General features: G+C 43.1%; 1 protein-coding gene across 1 annotated transcript in view; it reads right to left on the minus strand.

Annotated features, from left to right (window-relative positions):
• The window catches only part of RYR3 (ryanodine receptor 3), a 663,207-nt gene that overhangs the window by 301,319 nt on the left and 348,801 nt on the right, over nt 1–13,087 (minus strand). Inside the window, 1 exon segment of the mRNA XM_075065483.1 lies at nt 11,379–11,516. Coding sequence (XP_074921584.1) covers nt 11,379–11,516 — 138 coding nt within the window.

A 13,087-nucleotide genomic window follows, 5' to 3' on the forward strand; every position in this document is an offset into this window, starting at 1 on the left:
TGCACCAGTGCCAGAAGTTTTTACCCTTAGTGGTATCTGTAGGGGGCTGGCTCTGGCGCCCTCTGGAGTGGCGCGCATATGCACTGGTAGAAGGGTGCCGCTGGCTCCCCTCTCCCTCAGTTCCTACTTGCCGGAACTACAACAGAGGGGAAGAAAGGTTGTTCATGGAATGGACATGAGCAACACAACTCGAAGACCAACAGTTATGGGAAGGTGAGTAACTGTTTTTTTCTTCTCTGATTCCTCATTTCCATTCCATTTTAGGAGGCTCCCAAGCAGTACCTTTGAAGGCGGGTAGGAGTTCACAGATGTGTTGATTATAACACAGCTCTGCTAAATCCAGCATCATCTCTGGCCTGCGGATGATGGCATAATGCCTCATGAAGGTGTGTACCGATGACCATGTCACAACTCTACAGATGCCCTGGATGGGGACATGGGCCAGAAACATGCCTGAGCCCTCGTGCAGTTAGCAGTTATTAATGGTGGAGGCACCACCCATGTCAATTTGCGAGCGGTATGGATGCATATAGCAATCCAGGACAAAATCCTCTGAGCCAGCCATGACAGGAGAAAGGCATCGGACAACAAGCTGCTGTTGAAGCCTTGCAGAGAGCAGAACTGATGGCATTTTCCCTTCTTCTTGGTAGTGAACAGGTCCACTTGGGGAGCTCCCCACCTGTGGAAGAACATCCTGACGACCTCTGAATGGAGTGACCACTTGTGGTGAGAGAATAAGGACCTGCTTAGGCCATTCACCAGCGTATTCCAAACTCCAGGGAGATGGGAAGCTTCCAAGTGGATTGCATGCTGGATACAGAAGTCCCACAGGCAAAGGTCATCCTGGCACAGGGTCGATGACCGGGCTCCCCCTAGTATATTGACATACAAGAATATGGTGGCTGTGTTGTCTGTCAGCATCTATACCATGTGACCAGACAGATGGGGAAGAAATACCTTGCAAGCTAGGTGGATGGCCCTGAGCTCTGGGACATTTATGTGAAGCGACAACTCTAGTCACCATTGCCCTTAAGTCTTGAGGACACCAACGTACACTCCCCAACCAAGGTCAGATGTATCTGACACTGGGGATGCTGTGAGTCTTGGAGTCGCAAATGGAACACCTTCCATCACCAGGTGTGGGTTGGACCACAACTGTAAGGAGGTAAGATCATGAAGAGTCTGTCTAAGGGGTGCCTGACTGGGGAATAAACCAACAGCCACATTTTAAGGGGCCTTAGCCGCAGTCTCGCATGCTGCGGAGCGATGCCTGGAGCCCAGCATTCTGTGCCAAGAACTCACAGACTGTTTGCGAGTCTGTGATCCGGGGTGCAGCTCTGGAGGTTGCTGGCATGGCCCTAGAGCATGAGATAGGGTTGGGATACGTTGCCGCAGGGGCGACATATAGTGGTGCCACTGAAGGCTTTCCTCTTGAAATGGGTGGAAGGGAGAGGACTTGGGGCCTCTCCTCCTGGCGTGTGGACGGCATTGGGAGGGAGAGGATGCTGCTTGAAAGGCTTTCAGTGTAGATGTTACCACGTGCCTCTAGGAGGTAGGTCGTGGGGCGACTATGTTCAGCTGGTGAGGCTGCCACCTGCCTGGGTTCTGGAGATGGCATGATAGCCCAAGCCGATCTAAGCTCCAATTCTCCATTATTCTTGTCCTTATGGGCGCCTGGGGAGAAACCCCTTCCCACGTGTTTCTTACACCTTACTGGTGACAGGGATCAGTACAGAGAGGAATTCGGTGCCGGGGGGAGGGAGGCACTTCTTGTCTATGCTGAAGTACTTGGTACTGTGTCTGAATATGCTCGCTCCAAGGACAGTGCCAGCACTGACTCCATGAGGAGCACACATAGTTTAATGTCTCTTTCCTTCTTGGTCTAGGGCTTGAATCCCTTACAAATGAAACGCTTCTGGCGAATGTGGGATTCACCCAGACACTTTAAACAATTTAAACTGCTGATTGGCATGGGCTTTTTACAATGATCGCATGGTTTGAAGCCCAGGGAGCGGGGCATGCCCCATCCCTGGGCTAAGTTTCTTGGGGGACTATCAATCACTAAAGTATACTAAAGTATTAAGAACAGTAACTACAATTATTTACAAAGAAAAAAGTTCAAAGAACCACTGAATGGGAACCACTTGCTACAGCCAAGGGAGCATTCCAGCACGGACATTGGCAGTAAGAAGGAACTGAAGCAGGGGAGCAAGCGGCGACCTTATGCCAGTGCATATGCTTGCCACTACAGAAGGCACTACAGCCGGTTCCCTACGGATACTACTGAGGGTAAAAACTTACAGCACTGGTGCATATGGCGAGCACACACACCTACAATGGAATAGACATGAGCAAGCACTTGAAGAACACAGGAACTTCCCCATACAAGAAGCTACAGAGTTTTACTTGTGTAAGTGAGCCCTTTCCTCCAAAACAGTTCAGTTCAGCTCCTCCATGCACCTTGCCTACTCTGCCAATCCATTAATTCCCTTTAGAGCTGAAAAATCAGTCTCCTAGTGCTCCCTACTTTCTCTGATCCAGTTTGGTTGAAAAGTAACCATTATTTTCCGAGGGGGCAATTTCCCAGGCACTACCCCTTCCTCTAGTTTGATCTTCTCCTTAAATATTACCCTTGTCCATTAAGACATAAAATATCAAGTTTGCAATAGAGAATAAAAGTGATAATAGTGGAGAACATGGTGCCACTGATGATCTTTTTGATTGACACAGATGCTGTTTTGGTCCAAGATGCTATCGCAGAATGGGTGGAATTTGCCATTATACTGTTAGGAACTAACTTGCTGTATGCTACATAAAGCTGACTGAGTCACAAATGAACCATATGGCTAGGGAGGATTTTAAGGATATGTCAGAGGACATAGTGGATGGAAATGAGAAAATAATGCTGATGGCTTAGAACGCTCACTACATGTGAGAAATATTTGTACCACGTTGCCTAGATACAATTTATGGTAGAACTACTCTCTCAAGCTTTGGGTCAGGCAGAAAAAGGGGAAAACTCTCTGATGTGCAGAAAGAAGAGATGACCTGTGTAAAGAAACGCTTTTGGGATCCAAAGAACAATTTTATCTTTGTGAGAGGTTCAACAAGATTTCTTGAAGGAGAGGGCTCTAATTTCTGTTGATCTTCTAATGGAGATTATGGCTAGTAAGAAAAAAGGGTTTTAAGGAAAATAAGATAAAAATATGCATAATGCATAGGTCCAGAAGTGGAAAAATTAGGGCCTGTAAGGGTATGGAGCAATGAACCAGTAAGATTATTTTAGCAACAACATTTTGAACGGACTTAACGGGAAGAAATGGTACAAGCACTGAGGGTAGAGAGGAAGAGATTACAGTTGATAAGGTGTGGGGTAAGTAGGGCTTGGACAAGAACTTTGGCAGTGTGGGCAGAAAGGAGAAGTTGGCTCTTGGTAGCGTTGCACTGAAACAAGTGGCAAGAGTTAAACATGACCTGGGTGTGTGGTTCCAAAGAGATTGCCGAGTCAAAAATATAGTCAAAATTATGGTGTCAGTGACAGAGATGATGGTATTCTTCTTCTCTGCAATAGAAAAAGAAGAGGTAGGAGGAGGATTTGGGGGAAGATATCTGGGCCTACATCTATAGTTGGCCATCGGCGAGGAGATATCAGAAAGACCAGGATTTGGGAACTGTTTCCGACTGTGTATTGTTACAAAAACTGCACTTTTTAAGTATTTGTCACTTTTACTTACAAACCCCTAAACTATACCTGGAAGTATTAGATTCAGCATTTTCCTCCTAAGTTTCTAGCTGCCAGGAAACAAACCTACTTTCTTTCTGTCAGGAGCTATGGATTTGACTTATTGAACAATGCTGGATTTGCTTAGCAAGATCTATATGGTTATTAGCTACAGGCTCAATGTGATTTAGGCTGCAGTTTGTGCAGTAGATAAGTTTTACAGCTTTGGTTTGGGATATTAAAGGCTTAGTAAACTTTAAGGTTTTGTAGCTTTGATTTTGAACAAGTATTCCTGGACACAGCATTGTTTAATAAAAATATATGAATGACCTTAAGGCTGAAATAACTGAAGTAACTAAATAATTGAAAACCTGGACAGCATTCTCACATTAAGAGATCAGGGAAATGTTAAAAAAAAAAGTTGGAGAGAGGAAAAATTAGGACATATTTTTGCAATAAATGAAGAAGAAAGAAACTATTGACGTGACATATTGTAAAGAGAATTAAAAATTCTCTGTCCTGTTCATTAGTTTTGGACAGCTCTCTCTTTATGTTCTTCCATTGACTCTCCCTCTTTTACCACAACGAACAAACTTCTAGTTCTTACTTTCAAAATCCTTCACGACTTAACTCTGCCCTGTTTATCTCACCTATTATTTTACCACAAGCTTGGCTCCCACTTTCACTTCACCAATGATGCCAACTTGATTGCCCGATTCTCCATTTCTCTGACAAGCACTTTTGTTCTTTCTCCCTTTTTGCCTCTTATGAGTGGGGAAAACTAACAATAAAAATCCATAAAGCCACCATCTTATGCTCTTTTAAGTGCCTCCTCAAAATTGACCTCCTCCATAAAGCATACAAACTGTCAAATCCTAATGACTAAGCAAGAGCAAAGTTATGATTACTGCTTCTGACTGGCTAAGAATTGGGCACCTTTTTTACTATTTTTGATATCTCAACTCCCTTCCACCCTGACCCATTTCTTTGTTTCATCCACCATATGTCTGACCCCTAGCAAAACAGGATTCCAACTTGGTTGACCTCTAGGCATTATCACTATAAAAATGTTCATGAGAACTATAGCACGTACTCTTTCCATCGCTCCCAGGTGCAGTAGATGGTCCGCCTCCAGCCCTAGGAGGTGGGTATGCTCTGGGTACCTCAGGGCCTACAGGGGAGGGCAGATGGTTTGGAGGCGGTGAGGTGAACTGCAACCTGTAGCCTTGGGAAATGGTGCTAAAGACCCACTGGTCTGATGTGATAAGGGACCACGCCATGTGGAAGGAAGACAACGGTTGCAGAACACAAACTTTATTAATTGGGGAGTCTCCCTGGCAACTGGCCTGGTGCCCCCCTGCAAATAGTCAAAATCGCCTCTTGCCCTTAGAGGGCCCTGGCCGTGGGGCGGAGCAGGACCACGAACGGTACCACTAAGGACAAGTAGAAAGGCTGCAGCAGAGCTGCAGCACAAAGTTCCGACTACCTTCACTGGTGACAAGAAGAAACAGAGTAGGAGGGAGCACATGGTCCCCCTTATAGCGCAATATACAGGCGCCACTCCAGGGGTCGCCGTGATGCTCCCCCAGTATGGGTACTGCTAAGGGAAAAACTTCCGGCACTGGTGCACCTGGAGAACATGCACACCTACTGTAGAATACACGTGAGCAATCACTCAAAGAAGAATTAAATTTAATATCCCTGTGGCGGAGAACACACCGCAGGAGCCCAGTTCTGTAGCATTTAATTTCAGAAAGGGGAACTCACAAAAATGAGAAGTTAAACAGAAATTCAAAGGTACAGCGCCAAAAGTGAAATCCCCGAAAGCTGCATGGAAACATTTTAAAGACACCATAATAGATGCTCAACTTAAATGTATACCCCAAACTAAAAAACACAGTAAGAAAACCAAAAAAAGTGCCACCATATCTAAACAACAAGGTAAAAGAAGCAGTGAGAGGTAAAAAGGCATACTTTAAAAAGTGGAAGTTAAATCCTAGTGAGGAAAATAGAAAGCATAAACTTTGGCAAATGAAATGTAAAAATATAATTAGGAAGGTCAAAAAAGAATTAAGTACATCAGACGCAGGACACCTGCTAAACAACCAATGGGGCCACTGGATGATTAAGATGCTAAAGGAGCATTCAAAGATGATAAGGCCATTGCAAAGAAACTAATGAATTTTTCACATTGGTCTTCATGGCTGAGGATATGAGGGAGATTCCCAAACCTGAACCATTCTTTTTAGATGACAAGTCTGAAGAATTGTCACAGATGGAGGTGTCATTAAAGGAGGTTTTGGAACAAACTGATAAACTGAACAGTAATATGCCACCAGGACCAGATGGTATTCACCCAAGAATTCTGAAGGAAATTGAATGTGAAACTGCTGAACTACTAACTGTAGCCCGTAACCTATCATTTAAATCAGCTTCTGTACCAAATGACTGGAGGATAGTGTTAGGGAAAACTACCCCTCCGGCCTCATTGCCTCATTGATCTTTTGTTAAAACGAATTTATGATACAGGCTTGCATTTTATTGATTATAAGGTTAAGGTACTAACTTCATTTGGTATATACTGATAAGGTATATGACACCGATCTAAAGGTCACCAGCTAAACACTGCCATGATCATTCTAGAGTAATATTTATATGATTTTGTTTTAGCATAAGTGGCTTGCATAAGGCCCTGTTGGCCTTAGACCTAAACTGAGAACAACTTATTTGTCTACTTAATCATTGCCCTATTATAACCTTTGGTGAAAGGCCTATATGGAATTTCCCTAGGAACCCAAGCCGGGTATATTTAAAGCTTGCTTCAATCATGTATTCTACGTTAAAAGCTTGTTAAGATTTAAACTGATTTATCAGCATATAAGCCATCTGGCCAGAATTGGGGAACTGGACTCCGGTCACAGGACCCTAAAAAGGCCTGTATGACCTGCCAAAAGTAACCGCAAGTAGGGGTAACAGAACAGTCAGGGTCGTTGTCAGTCAAGCGGATGTCTAAAAGGAAGTAAAACAATTAGTGCTTGCATTTTGAATTATTTTATGCCATATAAGGGGAATATTAATTGTTTTGTGCAATGTAAGCCATATGATAAACCAAATAAGGTATGAATTATGACTTAATAGAATATGCAAATCTGCGGTTTTTAGCTATATAAGCATTGATGTGATTTTGTCCGGGAGAGCAGCTTAACCCTTGCATGGGGACATGCTGTCTCTCCACATATGCATATGTGTATTCTGATATATCAAATAAAGGTGCCTCAGGTTGTCTGATCAAGTCAAAGAGGTGGTGATCTTTTTCCCTGACAATAGCTAATATGACACCCATTTTTAAAAAGGGCTCCAGTGGTGATCCCGGCAATTACAGACCAGGCAGGAAGCCTGACTTCAGTATCAGGCAAACTGGTTGAAACTATAGTAAAGAACAAAATTGTCAGACACATAGATGAACATAATTTGTTGGGGAAGAGTCAACGGTTTTTGTAAAGGGAAATCATGCCTCACAATCTACTAGAATTCTTTGAGGGAGTAAACAAGCATGTGGACAAAGGGCATCCAATGGATATAGTGTACTTAGATTTTCAGAAAGCCTTTGACAAGGTCCCTCACCAAAGGCTCTTAACAAAGTAAGAAGACATGGGATAAGAAGGAAGGTTAGGAGTAAATTCTCAGTTTTCCGAATGGAGAGAGGTAAATAGTGGATCTCTCAAAAAAGGATCTTTGAAAACTGGGTGATCGGGCAACAAAATGGCAAGTGACATTCGATGTTGATAAATGCAAAGTAATGCACACTGGAAAACATAATCCCAGCTATACATATAAAATGATGGGGTCTAAATTAGCTGTTACCACTCAAGGAGTCATTGTGGATAGTTCTCTGAAAACATCCACTCAATGCGCAGTGGCAGTCAAAAAAGTGAACAGCATGTTGGGAATCATTAAGAAAGGGATAGATAATAAGACAGAAAATATCATATTGCCTCTACCGAAATCCATGAATGCCCATATTTTGAATACTGCATGCAGATGTGGTCGTCCCATCTCAGAAAAGATATATTGGAATTGGAAAAGGTTCAGAAAAGGGCAAGATTAATAAGACTGGGACTTTTCAGCTTTGAAAACAGATGACTAAGGGGGGATATGATACAGGTCTATAAAATCATGACTGGTGTGGAGAAAGTAAATAAGGAAGTGTTTCTTATTCCCCTTCATAACACAAGAACTAGGGGTCACCAAATAAAATTTATTGGTAGCAGGTTTAAAACAAATAAAAGGAAGTGATTTTTTCACACAACACACAGTCAACCTGTGGAACTCCTTGCTAGAGGATGTTGTGAAGGCCATGTCTGTAACATGGTTCAAAAAAGAACTAGATAAGTTCATGGAGGATAGGTCCATTAAAGGCTATTAGCCAGGATGGACAGTGATGGTGTCCCTAGCCTTTGTTTGCCAGAAGCTGGGAATGGGTGACAAGGAATGGATCACTTGATGATTACCTGTTTTGTTCATTCCCTCTGTGGCACCTGGCACTGGCCACTGTCGTTAGACAAGATACGGGCTAGATGGACGTTTGGTCTGACCCAGTATAGCCATTCTTATGTTCCACTATTCCTCTCTCAGTTCCTAACTACTAATTAAAAAAAAAACAGTAACAAAATTGCAGAAGTGGTCTTCCTCAAAAAATTCGCTACCTTTCACCTGCAATTCCATAGCCCCTTGCTCCACTGTGCATGCTACTGGGCACAGGGATTGTTATTTTTAAGGTGCAAGGTATTCCTCCAGCCTCTGGCTCTGCTGCTTTTTCAGTGGATTATATTGCCTTGTCTCTTGTTCTTTTAAATTCAGTCTCTCCATACCTTTCAAACACTTGTGTTAATACTTGCATACATCCTTATAAGAAGAGTATTTCATAGTTTAACTCAACACTGCAAAGTTACGGGGGTACATTCCACTTATTTTCCCTTGTGGTTGTACCTACAATACTCTGCTGTATGACATGAAAGTTAAATAATTTTTCTGATAAATTACAGCAGTTCTTTCCCCCATGTATATTTTAAATAAGATAAAAGGTCCAATGAAAAAAGGCAACAAGATTGATGAAGTAAAGAGTAAAGTTTTCAGACAGACTGATCATAACAAGACAATATTTTACTCTGGTCTCTGTTTCTGAAGGCATGTGCTGAAGATTTATGGGAACATGGTGCAGGATGAACTATTATATTAAACATTGGAACATTCTTTCACCTCAGGCCAAAGATATATACAGTAAAACCTTTTTTATCTGGCATGTTGGGAGAATGGGGGGGTGCCGGTAAGTGAAAAATTCCAGTTAACTAAGAGGGAAGAGAGGATTCAGGACTAGGGGTTGGGGCGCCAGATCCGGGCAGCACTTACCTTGGGCGGCTCCCCACAAGCAGCGACACATCCCTGCTGCTCCTAGGCGGAGGCGGAAGCTAGGAGGCTTTGTGTGCTGCCTGTGCACCCAGGTGTCACCCCCGCAGCTCCCATTGGACAATGGGAGCCGCAGAGCCAGCGCTGAGGGCAAGGCAGGGTGGGGGCAGTGCGCAGAGCTGCCTAGCCACACATCCACCTAGGAGCAGCAGGGATGTCGTCACTTGCAGGGAGCCACCTGAAGTGAGTGCCACCACCCGAAGTGAGTGCTGCCCAGATTCAGCACCCCGAATACCCTCCACAACCCCAACCTTCTGCCCCGAGCACCCCCCAACTCGCTTCCAGAGCCCACACCCCCTCGCCCCAGCCCTGAGTCCCTCCCACACTCTGAGCCCCTGGTGACCACTCCTCCGCCTAGGAGCAGCAGGAACATGTTGCCGTTTCCCGGGAGCCACGTGGAGCTAGGTAGGGAGCCTGCTGGCCCCACGCCAACTGGACTATAAACCAGATTTTCAAGGAAGATCAGAAATGTTTAAAGAGATTTCAGGTTGGTAAAGTGCCAGATAGCACAGCTTTTACTATACACAGAATTTGTACTGAAGTGCAAAGCTGATATAAAATGCCTAGATAATAGTGTTCCTATTTCAGTACTTCCAAATACCATGTAAAGGGCTTACAAGAAATTACTACCTAGGTTTCAATAGAGGAAAAATATATATATAGACACTTATAATTGTATCTGATGAATATTTGGTGTTTCAGACAAAAAAGCAGAAAATTTTCCACAGACAGCAAAACGTACAATCATGCATAGCACTCACATGAATAATTCATTGACTTCATTGGGATTACTCATTAGTAATTGTCACAGAAATGGGCCGTGAGTGGCGGAAACACTTATCTTATTCAGGATATTCCATCCTTGCTAAATCCATTCAAATAGTAAAACTCTCCTCATTCATTTCTTCATGATTTTTTTCTTATTCCCTACTTTACTAGATCAAAAGAGCTGTTTTTACCTTTATACTAAAAAAACTACTACATATTTTAGTACTAATAATCGTAGATGAAGTGAAATATAAGAACAATGGAAAGATGACTAAGTTTATGTGGTGCTGGTTGCTTTTTATAGAAGAAAATGAGAAAGTTATGGTCAAAAATAAAAAAAGTGACAATCTCAATAAAACTGGAAAAGAAAAAAAAATGCCATGGGACAATATTTGAATTATAAGAGAGTTTATTCTCCATTACAAAAGTTTATATACCTATCATTTAATAATTTTAAAACAATGGCTTACATAAAGGGCTAGAATGGCATAAAGGAGCCCTTAAAACCCTGGTTCAAATTATGGGAGGATTCTCCTGGTCCAGGCACTTAAGAAGATAGTCAAAGGCTTACTTCTGAGGACCCATTTGCAAGCTCTGGCATATGGGTTGTGCCAGGGATGGGACTGGGGATTGGATGGGTGCCAGGGACAGGATTAAAACACACAATGATGTGAAAATTCCATGTAGCACCATAGCCCATAGGGCAGCCTGTGGAGATGGCTGTAAGTTGGACAGTTCTGAGTGCTGTCTAATCAGGCTGTGGATGCTGGAACAACTTAGTGTAAGAATGGCACAAAGGAGTCTCAAAGCTACCTTAGCCCCCTTTCCTCCTGGCCTGTGAGTTTTGGGCTGAAACACAGAATAGAATCAAACCACAGATATGTAAAATGCCGTGGAAAAGTTTTGCTTTGTGAAAGATAGGGGAAAGAGATAAGTTTTTGTCACAGGAATCATGGCAATGGCAAGCCTATTCTCCACCGAGCATGGGAATAGGCACTGTGGAAAAGTTAAATGTAAGAACAATATAAAGTGGAAAACGGTAAGTTTCAGAAGAAATCTGAAGCAGACATGGGTCTAAGGTAAAAAGTTGCAAGTCTAGATCTGGATTTCACACAATCTGAGTTTTTGTTTTGCTTTGACCCATTACGCAAGTATGAATCCACAAAGGTCAACTCTGGATCTGAATTCTTCCACAGATTCAGATTCATCTCTAATAAAAACTCATTTAATCATGGTTTGGAGCCCAGATGCTTTTTTTAACTGTCTGAAAACTATTTAAACATACAACTCCCTTCTTCATTCTGCTATATTAAAAAAATGTCTTTCATTCATACAAACTTTTATGAGAAAAAATATTACAGCGCTGAAACTTCTGCAGAGTAAAAGAAAAACACAGTACTAGAGGACACTTTAAAAAACTTACTGGGAGACTTCTCTTCCACCTCTGTAGGCTCTTTTTTTTCTGCTTTTGGTGGGCCTTTGATTTTGTATATTAGTGAACGAAGTTTGCCCATCCAGGAAGTGTCTTCATCCGTCTCCTCTTCTTCTTCGAGTGGAATACCTAACACATAGTAAAACTAATTAGAAATAAAACCATATGCCTTCAAGATAAAATTGTTCAACACACAACTTGTACTGCATACGGTTAAGAAATCTGTAGATTAGGAATGTTGAAAATAGCTTTTAACCAGCAAATTTCATACAGAAAAAAATATGGTAATCAGCAAACTTCTAGAATGTTAGCTATAGTGGTACCCCTCAAAACAGCAAATGTACTTCAGTTATAGTATAAATATTACAAATAATTAGATATATAATACTCCTTAGGAACATCAGTAGTTGTTTCCCCTAGTATAACAACACGGATATTGTTTTAGGAAGATTTTACTGCAATTAATAATGATACAAAAGTCCTGTAAGATTTGGCTAGGTTTTAGGCAGCGTTTAAAAGTATATTCCTCTGGATGGGATGATTTAAAGGGGTTGGTTGGATGCTTTTATGTATTGGCTGGCTAAGTTTGTTTCTTGTTAAAGGACCCTGAGAGATGGGAGGATCCCAGAGCTTGGGCTCAAGCCCAATCCTGGAAGTCTAACACAGCAATGAAACAGCACTGCAGCCTGAGCCCCGTGAGCCCGAGTCGGCTGGCACAGACCAGTCGCGGGTGTCTGGACATACCCTCACAGCACCTAGCACTGACCAGACTGTGTCTGAATCATGGTTACAGAGATGCTCCGTTCCCTTAAAGCTCCTATGTCTGACAGGACTGTGCATGCGTATTCTCCACCGAGCAACTGATATGTTCCCTCCAGAGCAGGGATAGAGGGGTAAAAGTGGTCTTTCCCTATAAGTGATGCTAACAGTTGTTTCATGCTGCGGTGGAGCTGGGCACTTGAATGGAGAGCAGGGAGCCTCTCTCTCCAACTGGCAGCCAGGCAGTGTGGAGGAGAAAGCAGTCTGATTCAAATGCAGAGGAGACACAATCCAGACAGCGCAGGGAGGAATAGATTAGGACAAGGAATCTGGTAAGAGTGGGACTGAAAGTGAAGATGGAAACTGGGACTCGCTGGGCAAGGAAGCTGCAATCTGAGGGAGGGAAAGTTGAGACTGGAATCCAGGGTGCAGGGAAGGGGAACGGGACTGAGAGATCATGAGGGAAACAGAGAGGGGGAATTAGGGGTCAGTTGGCTGGAGAAAGGTGCGAGACTGTGAGATCATATTAGGAGTTGAGGTGTTGGTGGAGAACTTGGACTGGTTGTGCAAAGAGACAAGGATCCAGAGAGGGGAGTGGACTGCAGCAAAGAGTAAGGAAGCAGATGGATAAGACTGGATTGGATGAGAAGCCTGAGGAGAGATACTAGGGCCTGGTCTACACTACGCTTTTATACCGATTTTAGCAGAGTTAAACCAATCTAATGCTGCACCCGTCCACACAATGAGGCCCTTTATATCAATATAAAGGGCTCTCTAAACCGGTTTCTGTACTCCTCCCTGACGAGAGGAGTAGCACTGAAAACGGTATTACCATATCGGATTAGGGTTAGTGCGGCCACAAATCGACGGTATTGGCCTCCGGGTGGTATCCCACAGTGCACCACTATGACCGCTCTGGACCGCAATCTGAACTTGGATGC

Source organism: Chelonoidis abingdonii, chromosome 4, assembly GCF_003597395.2.
Source record: "Chelonoidis abingdonii isolate Lonesome George chromosome 4, CheloAbing_2.0, whole genome shotgun sequence".
NCBI classification, from domain to species: domain Eukaryota; kingdom Metazoa; phylum Chordata; order Testudines; family Testudinidae; genus Chelonoidis; species Chelonoidis abingdonii.